At 42.6% G+C, this 20,053-nt stretch overlaps 2 protein-coding genes and 1 non-coding gene across 8 annotated transcripts in view; 2 read left to right on the top strand and 1 right to left on the bottom strand.

Moving 5' to 3' along the window:
* The window catches only part of RHCE (Rh blood group CcEe antigens), a 56,590-nt gene extending 52,413 nt beyond the window's left edge, over nt 1–4,177 (top strand). For 5 of the 6 annotated variants that reach the window (XM_017534605.2, XM_017534606.2, XM_017534603.2 and 2 more), the window contains 2 exons: nt 384–457; nt 3,488–3,786. In XM_017534605.2, the coding sequence (XP_017390094.1) occupies nt 384–457; nt 3,488–3,514 (101 nt within the window). In that variant the 3' untranslated portion in view covers nt 3,515–3,786. Of the gene's footprint in view, nt 1–383; nt 458–3,487 lie in introns of all 6 variants that reach the window. The other variant, XM_017534608.2, reaches the window with a different exon arrangement.
* A 1,161-nt stretch (nt 4,178–5,338) lies between these two features.
* TMEM50A (transmembrane protein 50A) overlaps nt 5,339–20,053 on the bottom strand; it is a 25,610-nt gene continuing 10,895 nt past the window's right edge. Inside the window, exons 4-7 of the mRNA XM_017534611.2 lie at nt 14,410–14,477; nt 13,436–13,528; nt 8,763–8,823; nt 5,339–5,681 (exon numbers count right to left, since the gene is read on the bottom strand). Of these exons, the coding sequence (XP_017390100.1) occupies nt 5,636–5,681; nt 8,763–8,823; nt 13,436–13,528; nt 14,410–14,477 (268 nt within the window). The 3' untranslated portion in view covers nt 5,339–5,635. The remainder of the gene's footprint in view (nt 5,682–8,762; nt 8,824–13,435; nt 13,529–14,409; nt 14,478–20,053) is intronic.
* On the top strand, nt 19,746–19,848 carry LOC119472176. The gene has a single exon (XR_005201285.1). It is a non-coding gene; the product is annotated as a small nucleolar RNA U13 (small nucleolar RNA).

Raw genomic sequence — 20,053 nt, 5'->3', positions numbered from 1 at the left:
AAAAATATAAAAAATTAGCTGGATGTGGTGGCAGGCACCTGTAGTTCCAGCTACTTGGAGGCTGAGGCAGGAAAATCACTTGAACCCAGGAGGCAGAGGTTGCAGTGAGTGGAGAGTGCACCGTTATACTCCAGCCTGGGTGACAGAGTGAGACTTCATCTCAAATAAATAAACAAATATAAAGTAAAGTAAAATAAAATGTCTACTAAATTAAGCTGGTCCAGGAATGACAGGGCTTCCATTTATTTGTCTGTCTTTCAACTGTGGGAGAAAAAAGATTTCTGTTGAGATACAGTAGTTTTGATACACAATATTTTGATTAATCCTGAGATAAAAAATCCTGTGCTCCAAATGTTTTAACATTTAATCATGTATTTAAACAGGTTTGCTCCTAAGTCTCAAAATATGGAAAGGACCTCATGCGGCTAAATATTTTGATGACCAAGCTTTCTGGGAGGTAAGATTTGTAACTTATTAATGTGATAGATTTTGATAGATTTTGCATGAACTTAAAAAGATGCCTGCCTACATATGTTGACTTGGTGTTTATGAGTAAAACAAAAACAAAAATGAAGTAAGGCGCATTGCAGGAGGAACTGGAGGAAGAACAGGGCCATGATATTCATGTGTGTGGGGGAGGGTGGTGGGGAGGTGGTGAAGGTCACCATTTCCCTGATGCCTCACATCATTCAGGGTCAGGGATGAGACAGATGCCACTGGCTGCACTTCCCCTCCCCATCTGCAGTCCTCAACCTAGGCAAATAGTTTGACATGCAGGTGACAACCCCACAATGCAAGAGCTGGAAGAAGCCTCAAGCCCTGGAATCCAACCCCCTTTTCGACAGATGCTAAGAGTAGAGACATGACTTATCAAGATCTTACAGCCCATTGGGCACGGTGGCTCACACCTGTAATCCCAGCACTTTGGGAGGCCAAGGTGGGGAGATCACCTGAGGCCAGGAGTTCAAGACCAGCCTGACCAACATGTCAAAACCCCATCTCTACTAAAAATACAAAAATTAGCTGGGCATGGTGGCACATGCCTGTAATTCCAGTTATTCAGGAGGCTGAGGCAGGAGAATCACTTGAAACCAGGAGGTGGAGGTTGCAGTGAGCCTAGATCATGCCAGCCTGGGCGAGAAGAGCTGACACTCTGTCTGGGGAAAAAAAAAAAAAAGATCTTACAGTGTGTGAGTGTCCAGGCTGAGTCCTGAACACAGCTCTTGATAAATGATAACAAGCAGGCACAAAAGAATTTGTAGTACAGGAGTCTGAAGTCACTTAACAAAGAGAGGCAGAGCTCAAACAACTCAGCGGCTGCTGTCCCTGTGTTACATTGTAGCGTTTGTTGTTGTGACTGGGCTAGAAAGATGGTAAAGAAGGTCAGGGCTCACTCCCTATGCCCCCCAGCACCCCCCTTTGACCCACACTCATAGTTCACTCAGCACTCTGATGTGTCCCCCTAGGCCATCCTCTAGTCAATGCTGTGGGTAGGCTGGACCAGCAGGGACCAGTATTGCCACAGCAAGTCAGGGCCAGCAGTGGTCAGGCTACTGTCTGATGTTTCACTTTTGTGAGTGGCAGAGCCAAGACCAGAACCCAGGCCTTCTGAGTCCCAGGCCAATGCTTGCCCCATCCAGCATCCAAGATGTTGCTCACTGAAGGGACAAAGAAGCCACCTTTTAATGGGCCTGGACACCTATGCCTGAGGGCCAAGCAGAGAGAAGCTGGGGAGAGACCCTGCCCCTTCTTTTCCTTCTCCATCCTCTTCTTTCTCTTCTTCCTCCCCTTCAAATAGCTTTTTGAGGTGTAACTGGCCTACAATCAATTGTACTTATTTAGGGCAGGTGTGGTGGCTCACACCTGTAATCCCAGCACTTTGGGAGGCCAAGGCAGGCAGATCGCTTGAGGTCAGGAGTTTGAGACCAGCCTGGGCAACATGGTGAAACCCTGTCTCACCAAAAATACAAAAATTAGCCAGGTGTGGTGGTAAGAGCCTGTAACCCCAGCTACTCGGGAGGCTGAGGCAGAAGAATCACTTGAATCTGGAAGGCAGAGGTTGTAGTGAGCCGAGATCATGCCACTGAACTCCAGCCTGGGCAACAGAGTGAGACTTCATCTCAAAAAATAAAAAATTAGCTGAATGTGGTGGCACACACCTGTAATCCCAGCTACTTGGGAAGCTGAGGCAGAATTACTTGAATCCCAGGAGAAGGGGAGGTTGCAGTGAGCTGAGATTATGCCACTGCACTCCAGCCTGGGTGACAGAGTGACTGAGACTCTGCCTCAAAAAATATATATCAAAAAAAGTAAAATAGGAAAGCACATCAGCAGCCTGCCAACGGACTCCCCAGCCTTGGTGAGGCCCAGTGTTCTAGGAGGCAGATCCGAATTCTAGGCCTAGTTTACCCACTGGCAGACTGGTGCCCTTGGGCAGGTCACTTCTCTGGGGCTGTTTCTTCATCTCTAAAATGGGATCAAATCCCACCTTCTAAGAGTTTGTGCTCCGGAGTCATACAGATCTGGGTTCTACCACGGCCAGCTCTGTCATCTCGTAGCTTCAGTCTCGCCATCTCTGACATGGAGATATTAACAGTAACTCCTCACCGTGTTGTTAGGGTTTAAAGGAGATAATGTATGTGAAATGTTAGCAAAACACTCTATGTTAGCTACCCTGATTTCCAGTTTCAGAGCTCTGAGGTCCAGGTTTATGCCATATGCAGTGCGGTTGTATGACGGGCTGTGGTGTGATACCACTTCAGAACTCAGGGTCTGCACAGCTTGTAGAGGAAGGCCAAAGGAGACCTAAGAACTCTGTTCAAACACTTGGAAGACTGGTATGGAGGCTGGGCGTGGTGGCTCACACCTGTAATCCCAGCAGTCTGGGAGGCTGAGGTGGGTGAATCACCTGAGGTTGGGAGATCAAGACCAGCCGGACCAACATGGTGAAACCCTGTCTCTACTAAAAAATACAAAAATTAGCTGGGCTTGGTGGCTGAGGCAAGAGAATTGCTTGAACTCAGGAGGTGGACGTTGCAGTAAGCCGAGATCACACCACTGCACTCCAAGCTGGGAGAGAAGAACAAAACTCCATCTCAAAAAAAAAAAAAAAAAAAAAAAACTGGCATGTAGAAGAAAACTGTTTTCTCTACGCTTCTCTGAAGAATTTACCCAGACCCAGGGGAGGTGCAGTATAAATTTCTAACAATCTCAACTGTCTGCCAAGTGGAATGAACTACTTCATATGGCAGTAGTGAGTCCTCTGTCTCTGGAGGCATTCAAACAAAAGCCAGATGGCCATTTATCAATGATCCATGTAAAATGCTATACAAAATAAAAACTATCTATCTAAGATCTCTTTCAATTCAGATTATATTAAAGAACTTCTAAAGTCTTTGTGAAGAGACATATTTAGGCTAAGTTTCAAGAGATCAAGCCAAAATCAGTATGTGGGTTCATCTGTGATAAAAATGTTTTGCTTTTACAGTTTCCTCATTTGGCTGTTGGATTTTAAGCAAAAGCACCCAAGAAAAACAAGGCCTGTTCAAAAACAAGGCAGCTTCCTTTTGCTGGTGCCCACTCTGTGAGAAACACTCATGACAACAAAGTCTCCTTATGTACAATGAAACAAGGTCAAAGACAGATTTGATATTAAAAAATAAGACTAAAAACTTGTTTAAGAATCAATTTAATAACAATTTAAAATAAATCTGTATTTTCATTAAGATGATGCTATTGATATTTTCTTGGTTACAGACACATTATTAAAGTTTTGGGTAAATTTTATTGACACTTCTTAAGATTCTTTCTCATGCTTAATAAAGTGTGCTACCTAGTTAACTCTTGTTTACATTAGCAAAGCAGATAATACAAAACAGAAAAAATAAAAATTCACTGATACTTAGTGCTTGTGAGAATCGTGCTTTTATCCTAGCGGTTTTACACGGTAGCTGGCGTTCCCTGAGCATATTCTGAATTGCACTGTAGGGAGAGGCTGTGCTCAGTTGCAGGGTCGGGGGATGCACTGCCTCAGGATTAAAAAACTAGTTCTGTGACCTTGAGGAAGTCATTTAAATTTCCATGGTCTGGGTTCCCCTCCTGTGTAAAAAGAGAAGGTGGAGTTCAACCTCTAGAATCTTCTCCAATTTTCACATTTTATGGATCTTTGTAGAAAAAACAGGAGGCCGGGTGCGGTGGCTCACGCCTATAGCCCCAGCACTTTGGGAGGCCAAGGTGGGCAGAATGCCTGAGCTCAGGAGTTCGAGACCAGCCTTTGCAATATGGTGAAACCCTGTCTCTACTAAAATACAAAAAATTAGCTGGGTGTGGCAGCGTGTGCCTGCAGTACCAGCCACTTGGGAGGCTGCAGCAGGAGAACTGCTTGAACCTGGGAGGCAGAGGTTGCAGTAAGCTGAGATCAGGCCAGGCCACTGCACTCCAGTCTGAGCGAGAAAGCGAGACTCTGTCTCCAAACAAAAAGAAAAGAAAAAACATCAGGAGTTCACGTGGGATGACAGCAAGTCATTTCTTAGAGGAGAATCTTGATCACCAAGCAATAGTCACAACATACAGTCAGATAACAATGGCTAACATGGAAAAGAGACCCGCACATTTAAATCACCCAGCAAATATTTCAAAGAGCTAATTGTAGCACATTTTTTGAAAGACGTGTCAACCTCTGGATACACTGAAGAATGTACCCCACCTTGCAGAGGTGGGAAGCCTGTGGGGCCCACAGAGTTCTGAAGAGGCCTCGGGAGACTACGAGAGCTCCTGGTAGCTAATGCTTGTCATTCTAGTTGACCTTGCTGGTCTGTTAGGCTAGTGGTTCAGTATGCAGATGAAATGAAACATGGAACCCAGTTTATTATCAGAACAACTACAAAGAAATGGGCCGCTGTGTAAGACTGGACTGTCAAATCCCTGTCCTTTTCCTCTTTCCTTCAACAGTGGATGTGGAGTGACTGCATCCGACCAGAACCACATGTCATGGCTGAGTCACATCCTCCTGTCCTTGGAATGAGAGCTCCCCACGGAAGAGCTCCCTACGGAAGGGACGTGGGGAGCCTGGACCATAGTGCATCTCTCTTCCAACACATCCACTCACCCCTGGCATGTGCCACTTACACTAGATATTCACAGAATTTTTTGTAAAAGTAAATACCAATTATAGTGAGGAAGAATTTTGACCATGAAATATTTTAAAAACAAAAGCTTCTACTTCATTTACCATTTGACACAGAAGAGCCCACATGTGAATAAAAACACATTAAATCTTCAGAGCACTTTCATTGTGGTTTTGGACCTCAGGCATGACAAATGCTTACATTGACAAATCCATAATTTCTTTTGTAATTTATTTTTACAAATTATACCATGATAACATTTGACAGAAATTATTCATGTGAAAGTTTCCTGTAACATTTCATAAGTTAATCAAGTGCATAGCACAATAGACTTTTGGTTGTTTAAATAGGGTGTTCTCGTGATTTTAGTATTACACAACTTTAAGCTGAGACTACACTCAGAAATAAGCTTAGAAAATGGCATTACAAAAAAAAAAAAGAAAGAAAATGGCAAAACAAAACAAAACAAACCCATGCAGGGCTGTCGTGCTGTAGGCAATCAGATGTTTTCACTGCCATAAGTCTTCAGTGCGGCCAAACTTAAAAACCAGTCCTCTGTGAATAAATCAAGAAATACCACATGACTCCCTGAATTTGAGAAAAGAATATGTGAGATTTTGAGAATGGTATGAAACAAACAACAAAGAAAAACTGATGAGTTGTAGAAAAAATGTTGGTACAAAATGTATCAAAACAGAAACTGATCATGCTAAGGTAGTCAATTCTTCCATTACACTCAATGGTGCTATTTACCACCATCTTCCCGACAACCTTAACTTTTGAGTTCTAGAGACTCATGTGACTTTTAAAAAGTTAACCAGTGTTTACTATGTAACCATTATATGTCTGAGTTTATCAAATTCATTCAACAAACTGTTTTGGTGCCAGGGCTATAAAATAAGACACATAGCTACTGCCCTCAAATTGCTCCCATTTTGCTAACCAATATGGTACGTGTGGGGGTGGCTGGGAAACGAGGCTTATATACTAAGTATTAAGGGGGCACAGAAACACGGAATTCAGTTGCCCTGAATAAGTTAGAAAAGGATTTACAGAGGTAATACTTGAGACGGGCTTTTATGGAAAAACGAGTTTGAATAGGACAATTGTATGCATAAAATAACAGCTGAGGTGTTAGTAGAACAAGGAGGAATCTACCATGGCCAGATTACAGTTTAGGAGATGAGGAGGCAAGGAATGGACACAGCCAGGCTTTGGAAAGCCAACTGCCGAGGGTGGCAAATTACCCACAGGTGCCTTGGATGAGCCAGAGTGCAGATGGCTGCCTGCATGCCACCAAATGAAATGGGGCTATGGGCCAGGCACAGTGGCTCACACCTGTAATTCCAGCACTTTGGGAGGCTAAGGCGAACGGACTGCTTGAGCCCAGGAGTTTGAAACCAGCCTGGGCAATGTGGCGAATGCCGGCCTCTACAAAAAATACAAAAATTAGTTGGGCATGGTGGCACGTGCCTATAATCCCAGATCTCTGCTCTTCTAGTTAATATCAGATCTACTGCTATAACAAAGAAAAAAGTGACGTTGGTTATTAGAGGCCTCTACTGTCCAAATAGTTTAAAAGACACACTGTAACTCCACCATATTTGTCACAAGCTATGAACTCTAATCTGGAGTTTCTTGGGAAAGAGCCAGGGCCAGTCCCTCCCACACTGTCAGATGGTCATCTCTGGTACTGACATCTGCCCATTGTGACTTCTGAAATAGTAATTCCATGCTGCTGCTGAGTACCATTCTGTTATGATCAGAATGGCAGGTGTCCCCTCCAAATCTCCTGTTGAAATGTGATCTCCAGCGTTGGTGGTAGAGCCTAGTGGGACATGTTGGTCATGGGGGGCAAATCTTTCATGAATGGCTTAGTGCCATTCCCTTGGTGATGAGTCAATTTTCACTGTTAGTTCACATGCGAGGTTGTTTAGAGGAGGTTGGTACCTCTTCTTCCTCTCTCTGGCTTCATGTGATATGCCGGCTCCCCCTTTGCCTTCTGCCATGATTGGAAGCTTCCTCAGGCCCTCACCAGAAGCAGATGTTGACACCATGCTTCCTGTTCAGCCTGCAGAACCGTGAGCCAAAATAAACCTATTTTCTTTCTAAATTACCCAGCCTCAGGCAACCCTAAATAGCAATGCAAATGGACTAACACAACAGGCAATCTGCTACAACTATTCTGCTAACAGTGTCCATTAACCAAATTCAATTTGCTTACAGGATACAAAGTTTAACCCAAAGAGGCTGAGCATTTTGTTGCATCTAAGTTTACATTCTTCTTATTTCCAAACTGATTTTACAAAATGGCAAAGATGCCTGGTGATGGAATAGGTGTGAATACCAACTGGTGACTCTTACTGAAGGGCAACTATTAGTATTTCAGTAGACATGGGATTTTTTTTTTTTTTTTTGCGGGGGTGGGTGAGAAGGGATGGGGAAGGAAAAGTCCTGGAATACACATCAGATTCCTAGCCTTTTTTGGATTACGGATTTCTTTGAAAATCTGATGAAAGCCACAAACTATCTCTTTCCAGAAATACGCAAGACACCAATTTCCTGCATATGGAAAAGTCTGGTGATTCCAAACCTTCATAAGGCTTCTGACAGAATAAAGACTAAGAACTCCTGATGTGGGCTGTGTGTGGTGGCTCATGCCAGTAATCCCAGCACTTTGGGAGACTGATGTGAGCAGATCACAAGGTCAGGAGTCAGAGATCGGCCTGACCAACACAGTGAAACCCCGTCTCTACTAAAAATACAAAAATATTAGTTGGGTGTGGTGGTGTGCACCTGTAGTGACAGCTATTTGGGAGGCTGAGGCAGGAGAATCACTTGAACCTGGGAGGCGGAGGTTGCAGTGAGCTGAGATTGAGCCACTGCACTCCATCCTGGTGATAGAGCAAGACTCCATCTCAAAAAATAATAATAAAATAAGAAGGAACTCCTGATGCAGAGGATAAAGCGCTGTTTTGTTTGTGGGGTCTTATGGCCAGGGGCAGGGGCAGGTTGTGGGGGGTTGAAGGGGGTGGGAGTGGCTGGAGGAGCAGCACAGATAGAGAAAAGGGCTGGCCCTAAGTTTCTAGGAAAGATGAGCATCAGAGAATACTGATAAGAGCCTTGAGGTTTTTAGAGGTTTTAGTCATCTTTTCATTTGTAATTGAAAGGAAAGGACAAAAAATGTTTGGGCTTTTCCTCCACACCTCAAATCTCACTCAGAAATTCTACAATATCAAGGACAGAAGAAACTATACAATGTATCAGAAACCAAAATGTAAGGATAAGTGGTTTTAGGCAGGCTTTCGTTTAAAGCAACTGTTAGGGATCTAAGTTTAAAATGAACATCACCAGTGTTATGTAACTAAATCTGCGTGAATCATAGTTACTCACTCATTATGGGGGGGGGGGGGGGGCATGGTGGCAATCTTAAAAATTAATATATGTTCTTAAGGTTGGCAGCAAACCAACTCATCTATTTAAAATATCTTTCTCAACCTTATTCTTCATGTTTTATGAAAGTATCATGGAGGAGGGCATTGGATGAGTAATTAAGCAACTAAATATAGTAAATGATATAAAAGAAGCTATTACTTTTTTTTTTTTTTAAAGATAAAGAATGCAAAAAAAACTTACCCAAAAAAGATGAAGGCATTCTGGAAAAATACAGCAATTCCAGGGTATACTACAACTTTTTCTGTAAAAATAATTGTGGTGTTTAGAGGGTTATGATCTCAAAACATTTGGTTTCAGATATATTGGCAAACATCAGTTTTCCTGCCTAGAAGAATTGATTTTTTAAGGAATTAGGATTGGCTTGAGTATTAAATGATGTAATGTGTGACAGAGTCTAGCGTTGCTTTAGTAAATGTAAACAAATATTTACTGAGGGCATACTACATGCTGGCCCTATTTAATGCTGAGGATACTGCAATAAACAAAACAGGTAAATTATTTTTTTGTCCTCATGGAGCTAGACAATACACTCAATAAAAAGAAGATAACATGGCCGGGTGCGGCGGCTCATGCCTGTAATCCCAGCACTTTGGGAGGCTGAGACGGGTGGATCATGAGGTCAAGAGATTGAAACCATCCTGGCCAACATGGTGAAACCCTGCCTCTACTAAAAAATATAAAAATCAGCTGGGTGTGGCGGTGTGTGCTTGTAGTCCCAGCTACTTGGGAGGCTGAGGCAGGAGAATTGCTTGAACTCAGGAGGCGGAGGTTGCAGTGAGCAGAGATCGCACCACTATACTCCAGTCTGGCACCTGGCAACAGAGGGAGACTCTTGTCTCAAAACAAGAAAAAAAAAGAAAAAAGAAAACATAATGCAGGAAAGGTAGAGAAGTGTCGTGTGACATCAGACACAGATGGCCAGGAAGACGCATGAGAAGGGGACAGTGGAGTAAGGACACACAGGAAGTGAGGGGAGAAGCCATCCATGAGCCCTGAGGGAGCACGAGGTGTATTACAGGAACAGCCGCAGGGGCACAAGAGGGACGAGCAGGGCCAAGGTGAGGGCAGCTGGGTGGTGGAGACCTGGCAGTCACAGTGAGGACTCAGATTTTTACTCTGAGTGAGGTAAGAAGCCACCAGGTTGTAAGCAGAAAAGTGATCTGAGCTGACATATTTTAACGGGATCCCTCTGGCTGCTGTGCTCAGAGTAGATAAAAGGAGGCGAGAGAGGAAACAAACTAGTTAGGAGGCTCTTCCAGGAAATCAGGTAAGAAATGATGATGCATTGAACCAGGGTGGTAGCAGGGGAGATGGTAAACAGTGGTTAGATTCAGAATACATTTTATAGCACAGTCAACAGGATCTACAGACTGGATGTGGGGTGTGGGAGGAAGACAAGTGTCATCTTTGACCAGCCCTAACTATCCAGGGCTTTTGGCCTAAACACCTGGAAAGAGAGAATAGCCAGCCATTAACCAAGATTGGAAGGACTGCCAGAGCAAAATTTTTTTCTGATTGTATCCAGAACTGAAGTTGAAATTCTCATAAATTTCTACTATTGGAATTGTCAATGATTGCTCATTAATTGACAGACACAAGATAAATAGGTGGATTATCAAAATTTTCTCATTTCAGAATGGCTGTAGTTAATCTGATTAACATTAACAGATGGTTTGCATAGTTAGTCTTCACCAGTATTCCACATTAAATAGCCATTACCACCAGAATGGCTCATAAAAATGTTATAAAGTCAACTTTATAAAATTACAGATCTGCTGCTAATAATTCTCAAAGCATAACCTTGCTCCAGATGCCTTCAAGAAAATAACCTAAAACTATGAGATGAAGACATTCCTATAAAAAGGGGCTCTGGGGGCCAGGTGCAGTGGCTCACGCCTGTAATCCCAGCACTTTGGGAGGCCGAGGTGGGTTGATCATGAGGTCAGGAGATCGAGACCATCCTGGCCAACATGGTGAAACCCCGTTTCTACTAAAATAAAAAAATTAGCTGGGCATGGTGGCGCGTGCCTGTAGTCCTAGCTACTTGGGAGGCTGAGGCAGGAGAATTGCTTGAACCCAGGAGGCAAGACTCGGTGAGCCGAGATCGCGCCACTGCACTCCAGCCTGGTGCCTGGCCACAGAGTGAGACTGTCTCGGGGGAAAAAAAAAGCAGGGGGAGCTCTGTATTAATAGTTGTACCTGGGAAATAATTGTCAGTAATTTAATTTTCTTCTTTTGAGTTCTTTTACATTCTTAGTTTTCTTTTTTTTTTGAGTCGGAGTTTTGCTTTTGTTGCCCAGGCTGGAGGGCAATGGCGCAATCTTGGCTCACTGCAACCTCCGCCTCCTGGGTTCAGGCAATTCTCCTGCCTCAGCCTCCTGAGTCGCTGGGATTACAGGCACGCACCACCATGCCCAGCTAATTTTTTGTAGTTTTAGTAGAGACGGGGTTTCACCATTTTGACCAGGATGGTCTCGACCTCGTGATCCACCCGCCTCGGCCTCCCAAAGTGCTGGGATTACAGGCGTGAGCCACCGCGCCCGGCACATTCTTAGTTTTCTATAATGAACAAGTATTATGCAATTCCCATGATAAAAAGGGTAATTTTTTTCCTTTGTTTTTTTGAGAGAGTCTCGCTCTGTTGCTCAGGCTGCCATGTAGTGGGGTGATCACAGCTCACTGCAACCTCCACCTCCTGGATTCAAGAGATTCTCATGCCTCAGCCTCCCAAGTAGCTGGAATTACAGATGTGCGCCACCATGCCTGGCTAATTTTTGTATTTTTAGTAGAGATGGGGTTTTGCCATGTTGACCAGGCTGGTCTCAAACTCCTGGTCTCAAGTGATCCACTTGCCTCAGCTTCCCAACGTGCTGGGATTACAGGTGTAAGCCACTGCACCCAACCACATTTTAAAATATATATATGTGGCTGGGCGCGGTGGCTCACTTCTGTAATCCCAGCACTTTGGGAGGCTGAGGCGGGTGGAGCACCTGAGGTAAGGAGTTCAAGACTAGCCTGGCCAACATGGTGAAACCCTGTCTCTACTAAAAATACAAAAATTAGCTGAGCGTGGTGGCAGGTGCTCTGCAATCCTAGCTACTCAGGAGGCTGAGGCAGGAGAATTGCTTGAACCCAGGAGGCGGAGGTTGCAGTGAGCTGAGATTGCTTCACTGCACTCCAGCCTAGGCAACAAGAGCGAGACTCCATCTCAAAAAAAAAAAAAAAAAAAAAAAAACCATATAAAAAAAAAAAAAAAAAAAAAAAACCATATATGTATATATTTTTTTCAAATTATTTAGTTAGTTACAATAGTTGTAATTTATAATATGTTAAATGCAAACGGGGAATAAAAATTATGATAACTAGGCCAGGCGCGGTGGCTCACGCCTGTAATCCCAGCACTTTGGGAGGCCGAGGCGGGTGGATCACGAGGTCAAGAGATCAAGACCATCCTGGTCAATACGGTGAAACCCCATCTCTACTAAAAATACAAAAATTAGCCAGGCATGGTGGCGCACATCTGTAATTCCAGCTACTTGGGAGGCTGAGGCATGAGAATCTCTTGAATCCAGGAGGTGGAGGTTGCAGTGAGCTGTGATCACCCCACTACATGGCAGCCTGGGCAACAGAGCGAGACTCTCTCAAAAAAACAAAGGAAAAAAATTACCCTTTTTATCATGGGAATTGCATAATACTTGTTCATTGTAGAAAACTAAGAATGTGCCGGGCGCGGTGGCTCACGCCTGTAATCCCAGCACTTTGGGAGGCCGAAGCGTGCAGATCACTTGAGCCTGGGAGTTTAAGACCAGCCTGGGCAACATGGTAAAGCCCCATCTCTACAAAAAATACAAAAAATTAGCAGGGTGTGGTGGCATGGGCCTGTCGTCCCAGCTACTCAGGAGGCTGAGGTGGGAGGATTGCTTGAGTCTGGAAGGTGGAGGTTGCAGTGAGCTGAGACACTGCACTCCAGCCTGGGTGAGAGAGCAAGACCCTGTCTCAAAAAAATAAACAAACATAAAAGAAAAAATACAAATGTTTAGAAATATCTATTACTCCTGTATATGAGATTAAATGATTTTAATAAAAATTTAGGAAACATTATTTTAATCTAAAAGTCGTATTTTATTCAAAGAAGAGTTAAAATAGGAGCTAAATGAGATGTAAGCTGGTCCAGTTTTTGTAAATCATTAATACTGTATTTTTACTATGACAGCCATGGCAATTTTACCTGGACCATTAAATGGATTTTCTATTTTTCTGAAGTCCCTCAAGGTAAAATTTCTGCCAGGGATCTAACAGTACACCTCTTCCTGAGCTTGCCTTAAACTCGCCTTCTATGGCAGGCATATATTAAATGTTAGTTTACTTTTCTGTCTAAAAGGAGATGACATCATATTATCAGGGAGGCTTAACTGAATAAATCTCAATTCTGGGATGTTAGAGCTTTGCACAGATATTCTGAAAGTCAGAACTTGTTAGGCCAGGCTTGAGGCCAGGAGTTCAAGGTCAGCCTTAGCAACATAGCAAGATCACATCTCTACAAAAAATAAAAAAATTAGCTGGGTGTGATGGTGTGTGCCTGTGGCCCTAGCAACCTGGGAAGCTGAGCTGGGAGGATGGTTTGCACCCAGGAGGCTGAGGCTGCAGAAGATTAAAGAAAGAAATACTAAAAATATACAAGGCAAAGAATCCAAACACTGTGAGGGAACACTGTTTGGTTTTGTGGGGAGGGGAGTCCTCGGATACAAATGCTTTGCCTATCTACAGGAAAAAAGTTTTATTCTAAAATAATCAACTTTAATGCAAAATTCCAGTATTCCACTGAAGTAAACTGTAACGTTGTTTTCTCTTACCTTTAGCAACATAACCTCCAAAAAGAATCCACATAGATGCAATCAGAGATCCAAAGGCCAACATGAAACCAATGAACAGCCAAATACGAGCACCTTGAAAGAAATAATATTTTACCAGAATTGTTCCTCATATGGCAGTACAATTAACTTTCAAAAAGAAAACAAAACCCAAACAGAAAAAACGTGCAGCTGCCATTCCAGTCTAATGTAAGAACAGGAGAAGATACGTTAAACGTCTTTCATCAGTGCAGATGCTGGCCTTTGTCTTCTTGGATGGTCTGTATAGATTTTTAAAAAATTATTATTTATTAGTCTGTTTAAGTGCATATACTTACTTTCCCCAGCTGCCTACACTGAGGAAGCCTGTACTCAACCTTCCTAGAAAACATCTCATAAAGTTATGTTTCACCACATTTAGAGGCTCATTCTCCATATGCTTTTACATGGAGAATGCTCCCACATTTTTCAAGTCCTCCAAGAGGACTTTCAAACAATAACACAGATCTACAGTAAAAAATTCACATTCGGTGATGTGCAAATCTCAGAGCTACCATATTTCACTTTCAGGGAAGTCAGGCAACAAAATAAATTCAAATTTGCTGTGACTGGCACTTTAGTTGCATTAAAATTAGGTTAATAGAGAACAACCAGCTTTCAAATCACATTAATATGTTTATGAAGATTTGCTATAAATAATAAATGGAGTCATGACTGCTTAAATTCTGATAGGGCCTCTTTATTTAATTAGCACAAATACATTTTAATAAAAACACTGCCTACAGCTCAATAAAGCACAGCAAATAGAATGTTATATATTAATTCCTAATTTCAAGCCCAAAACATAAAACAGTAGATTCAAAACAAGCTGTTACTCACAGATATATTAAAACAAATAGACAAGTGGTACTTCCATGTGAAATTCTCATTTTAAGGATTTAAGCATATATAATGAGACGTTATTTGCACCTATTTACCTGTTTGACCCAGACAACCTTCACTGTAACTATCACCTCGGACTTGTCCATTCGATACTGCATTAATCCTGTATCAATAAAATAAAACCAAGAAATCAGGGTCCATGACACCAATTACCAGAAACAACAATCTACAGTTGCTCGAATTTAAGATTAGGCCTTAAAAGCCTTTTTTTTTGAAGATATAGGGTCTCACTCTGTTGCCCAGGCTAGAATGCAGTGGCACAACCATGGCTTACTGTAGCCTTGAACTCCTGGGCTCAAGTGATCCTCCTACCTCAGCCGCCTGAGTAGTTGGGATTATAGGTGTGTGCCACCACACCTGGCTAATTTTTAAACATTTTTTGTAGAGTCAAGGTCTCATTATGTTGCTCAGGCTGATCTCAAACTCCTGGCCTCAAGAGCTCCTCCTTGCCTTGACCTCCCAAAGTGCCACCGCACCTGGCTCACGGGCCTTAAAGTCTTTAGTAAAAAGTCCGTAGGAGGCCGGGGGTGGTGATTCAAACCTGTAACCCTAGCATTTGGGAGGCTGAGGCCGGTGGATCACCTGAGTTTGGGAGTTTGAGACCAGCCTGGCCAGCCTGGCCAACATGGTGAAACCCCAAATCTACTAAAAATATGAAAAATTAAGCAGGCATGGTGGCAGATGCCTGTAATCCCAGCTACTCGGGAGGCTGAGGTGGGAGGATTGCTTGGACCCAGGAAGCGGAGGTTGCAGTGAGCTGAGATCACACCACTGCATTCCCCCCTGGGCAATAAGAGCGAAACTCCGTCTCCAAACAAACAAACAAAAAAAGAGTTCACATGACTGGTCTCTTCAACCAGATACTCCCTAGAGCAGTGATGATGGGCCCCAGACTAGCAGAATCAGCATTACTTGGCAACCTATTTGAAAAGAAAATTCTCTGCCCCTAACCCAAACCTAGCAAAGCAGACACTCTGGCCACAGGGTCCATAAATCTGAGTTTTAACAACTCTTTCAGGTGAGTCCAGATTTTTAAAATTTGGGAACAAAATTCTCAAAATTTTCTTTTGCTAAGATTGGAACAGGTAAAAAGATCGTTTAGCTTGGTTCTATCTGATTTTCCATTTGTATATACCAGACATAACATGTAATCATGTATAGCAATGGCAGAGAGAGAAAATGGGCCCTAGATAATCCAAAAATTACTGAAAATTGGCTTTGGAATAAATTTTTTGTAATAATTTTGAACTAATGTAAAATGTTTGGAGAAATAATTATATTTCAAACAGCATAATAACTTTTTGCTCTGAAGACATTATCAAAAAGAGATTCACATGTTAAAATCTTGTTTTTCAATACTTGATACAGGACCTAAACATAAGAAGTGTTTTACTAGGCCGGGCGCGGTGGCTCAAGCCTGTAATCCCAGTACTTTGGGAGGCCGAGGCGGGTGGATCACGAGGTCAAGAGATCGAGACCATCCTGGTCAACATGGTGAAACCCCGTCTCTACTAAAAATACAAAAAATTAGCTGGGCATGGTGGTGTGTGCCTGTAATCCCATGAGGCAGGAGAATTGCCTGAACCCAGGAGGCGGAGGTTGCGGTGAGCCGAGATTGCGCCATTGCACTCCAGCCTGGGTAACAAGAGCGAAACTCCGTCTCAAAAAAAAAAAAAAAAAAAGTGTTTTACTAACTTTATTCATAGAGTACCACTCTAAATTGAGATAGCCTTGCTTTCTTTAGAAGCATCCTTTGAAACATTTTAAATGTCACAGGAAAATGCTCACAATACATCAGGTTACAAGACATGATACATATGATATATATATCCATTTGGTTGTGTGTGTCTAACACTAGAATATAAGTTTCATGAGGAAGCTTATGTGAAGCACATGAGGAAGCCACTGTGAAGACAGCAGCTTCACAGGAGCCACTGTCTGTCTTGTTTCTCATTTTCATTCTCAGTGCCTAGCATAAGGCTAGGGGCTTCGCACATAGTAGGTGCTCAATAAATGTGCTGAGGTAAGGCATGGTAGCTTGTGCCAGTAATCCAGCACTTTGAAAGGCCAAGGTAGGAGGACTGCTTGAGCGTGGAACTTTGAGACCAGCCTGGGCAACATAGTGAGACCTTGTCTCTATGAAAAATAAAAAGGGTTGAACATATGAATCCTAGTTTTTTTTCACAGTAATATAATGTCTAAATTTATTCATATAAATCCAAGTTTTAGAATGTTCAAAATAATTATTTTCAGTGATCTCTATGAAGTACTAAATTATTTTGTATATAAAATAAATACATTTAAAATACATTCATTTTTAAAAGTAAAACACAAATAAATGTTCTTGGGTTACTGGTCCTCAGCTCTTGTTTTCCTTGCTGAGCTGTCTGAATAAACTGCACAGCTCTCTGAGACCCCACAATCCTGTCTTCACTATTAGGGACACTTAGGAAGGAATGATCTCTATTTGTTCTCTGCTATTACTATTTTTCTATATGTTCTTAAATTTATAGAAAAGTTACTAGTTAAATCATGTTTTTCCTGAAACATCTGCTATTTGTCAACATAATGCTCCATAACTGGGGGCTAGGTGTGCTCCTGGTGCTGGGGTGTAGCTGTTCTGGGCACTCTTGGTGGACAGAGCTGCCACCACTGCTTTCCCTGTCCTCATGAGGACAGTCTCTTCATCCTGCTCAGACTCCAGTATCCCACTTAGGTCTGCCTTCTTCCATCCCGCACCCTGCTGCCTGGCCCCTCCACCTCACCCTGCTCAGGACCTGAGCCCATGCTGAGCTGCCCTCCTATGGGAGCCCCTTCCCACCCTGCCTGAGCCCGGCAGCCTGCTCTGAGCCACCACAGCTTGTCTTTCTGTAGAGGATGCCTGTCACGCTTGACCCCACCTAACAGCTCTTTGACTGGATTTTTCAGGAAGAGGAGAGGAAGAAAAGAGTTAAATATTACTTTTAAAACTCAGATGTGTGTTAGAGGGAGAGAAAAGAAGAAAACACTGGTAGAATATCTGTTGAAATGTTATAGTTTGGCGAGATTACGGGCAACTTCTTTTTTGCTTATTTATATACCCTACATTTTCAAAGCTAAAAAATACGGAACATTTATTAATATTTTTTAAAGCCACAAAATCCTAGAACTTTTATAATAAGAGAAAAAAGAATAAAGTTATTAATGAAAGCGTAGGTGTTTTTTGACTCCTATCCATTTGAATTATAATAGTTTTTGTTTAAAATTATGGCCTGACATTATAATGAAAAGATGTAAGCTGAAGGCAAATACATGATAAACATTTATAAAAACCTGAAGTCAGCTCTGCTATAATTATGTAAATGCAACAGAATGCAAGTTTAGCAGGAAGCACTTTTGAATAATACATTCAATCTCATATACAGCTACACTTTCCCTCCAAAGTCAGACTTGCTACTGCTTCAAAGTGGAACAAAATAATTTTTTAAAGATCCGAGGACAAAAGCAGGACAAAAATACAATCACAAAAAGAAAACTTAAATCTAAACAATGTTGAAATTTATGTGTCAGCTTTCTAAAATAATTTTTTTTTGAGATGGAGTCTCGCCCTGTTGCCCAGGCTGGAGTGTAATGGTGTAATGTCAACTCACCGTAACCTCTTCCTCCCAGATTCAAGCGATTCTCCCTGCCTCAGCCTCCCAAGTAGCTGAGATTACAAGCAACTGCCACCACGCCCAACTAATTTTTTGTATTTTTAGTAGAGTTGGAATTTCACCATGTTGGCCAGATTGGTCTCGAACTCCTGACCTCAGGCAGTCTGCCTGCCTTGGCCTCCCAAAGTGCTAGGATTACAGTCACGAGCAACCGTGCCTGGCCTTTCTAAAAGAATTCTAACAGCATCATTATTACAGTAAAATTAATTGCCACAAAATGGGAAGAACTAGAAATAGCTGCATACTGGCTAAACTTCAAAGAAAGACCACAGCCCTTTGCCATCAGCGGCTTCTGAAGTCAGACCTTTACTTCGGCAAATGAGTAACTACTCTGGCACTGAGCCCATGCCAGGCAGTCACACTGGCTGCCTTTAGCCACTTGCTTAACTCTGAAAATATAAGTTACTGTGTTTACACTCAAGTAACTGCAGCAAAATTTAAAAATGTGTGTGATTTTCAACTTGGATTGCCTGGAAGCCTGGAAGAGATGACTTTACAACCTAAATTAAAAGTCTGCAGAAGGCTGGGCATGGTGGCTCACGCTTGTAATCTCAGTACTTTGGGAGGCCAAGGCAGGCAGACCACCTCAGAGGTGAGGAGTTTGAGACCCGCCTGGCCAACATGGCAAAACCCTGTCCCTACTAAAAATATAAAAATTAGCCGGGCACAGTGGTAGGCATCTGTAATCCTAGTTACTTGGGAGGCTGAGGCAGCAAAATTGCTTGAAACCAGGAGGCAGAGATTGTAGTGAGCCAAGATCACACCACTGTACTTCAGCATGGGCAAGTGAGGCTCAACCTCAAAAAGAAAAAAAAAGGTCTACAGAAAGCTAATGGACAATCGCAGTCAGGACGAGGGCTATACAGGTGTGGTGGAAGTGCTGATTTAGAATGTTCTGGGATGACGTTTTAAATCTTAATCTAGGTGCTGTTTACATGGGTGTATATATAAGTAAAAATTTATTGAGATGTATATATGACTTGTGCACTTGATGTATCTCACTAAATGCTTTTTGGTTTTTTTTTTGAGATGGGAGTGTCACTCTGTCTCCTGGACTGGAGTACAGTGCTGCAAACTTGGCTTACTGTAATCTCCGCCATTCAGATTTAATCTTGGCCTCCTGAGTACCTGGGACCACAGGCACGCATCACCATGCCCGGTTGATTTTTATATTTTTTGTAGAGACGGGATTTCGCCATGTTGGCCAGGCTGGTCTTGAACTCCTCACCTCAAGTGATCCGCCCACCTTGGCCTCCCAAAATGCTGGGATTACAGGTGTGAGCCACCATGCCTGGCCAGAATACATTTTATATTAAAATTTTAAAATAATAAAGGTGGACAGGCACAGTGACTTACATCTGTTATCAGGGCACTTTGGAAGGTGAAGGTAGGAGAATCACTTGAGACCAGGAGTTCAAGAACAGCCTGAGCAACATGGTCAGACCCATCTTTACAAAAAAAAAAAAAAAAAAACTCTTTAAAAAATAGTGGGGTGTGGTGGTATGCACAAGTAGTCATAGGGGAGTAACCTCAGGGGAGGCTGAGGTCGGAGGGCTGCGTAGGCCCAGGAGTTTGAGACGGCAATGAGTTATGATATGTTATTACACACCAGTCTGGGTGACAAAGTGAGAACCTACTTCTAAAACATTTTTTTTTTTTAATTTAAAAAGGAAAGTCTGATTCTTTGGTAGTTCCTATGTGTGATGATTGGGTGTTCATGCACATATGTGAGATGTGTCTCCCTTAAACCTTCTTTTACATCAGTGCCTTACCCATCTAACATGGAAAAAAAAAAGGCCCACAGAGAGTTGATCCCTAAAGGAAGCATTCATAATTAAGGAAACAAAAAAGGCCCTTAGAAATTAAAACATGAGAACTCAAATGCAAAAATATTCAGCAGATTGGAAAACAGAATAAAAAGACAGATGAGGGCCGGGCGAGGTGGTTCACACCTGTAATCCCAGCACTTTGGGAGGCTGAGGTGGGA

This window comes from Cebus imitator, unplaced genomic scaffold (assembly GCF_001604975.1).
Source record: "Cebus imitator isolate Cc_AM_T3 unplaced genomic scaffold, Cebus_imitator-1.0 Scaffold87, whole genome shotgun sequence".
NCBI classification, from domain to species: domain Eukaryota; kingdom Metazoa; phylum Chordata; class Mammalia; order Primates; family Cebidae; genus Cebus; species Cebus imitator.
The sequence above is the reverse complement of the archived record's forward strand: the minus strand, read 5'-3'. Positions and strand labels throughout refer to the sequence as shown.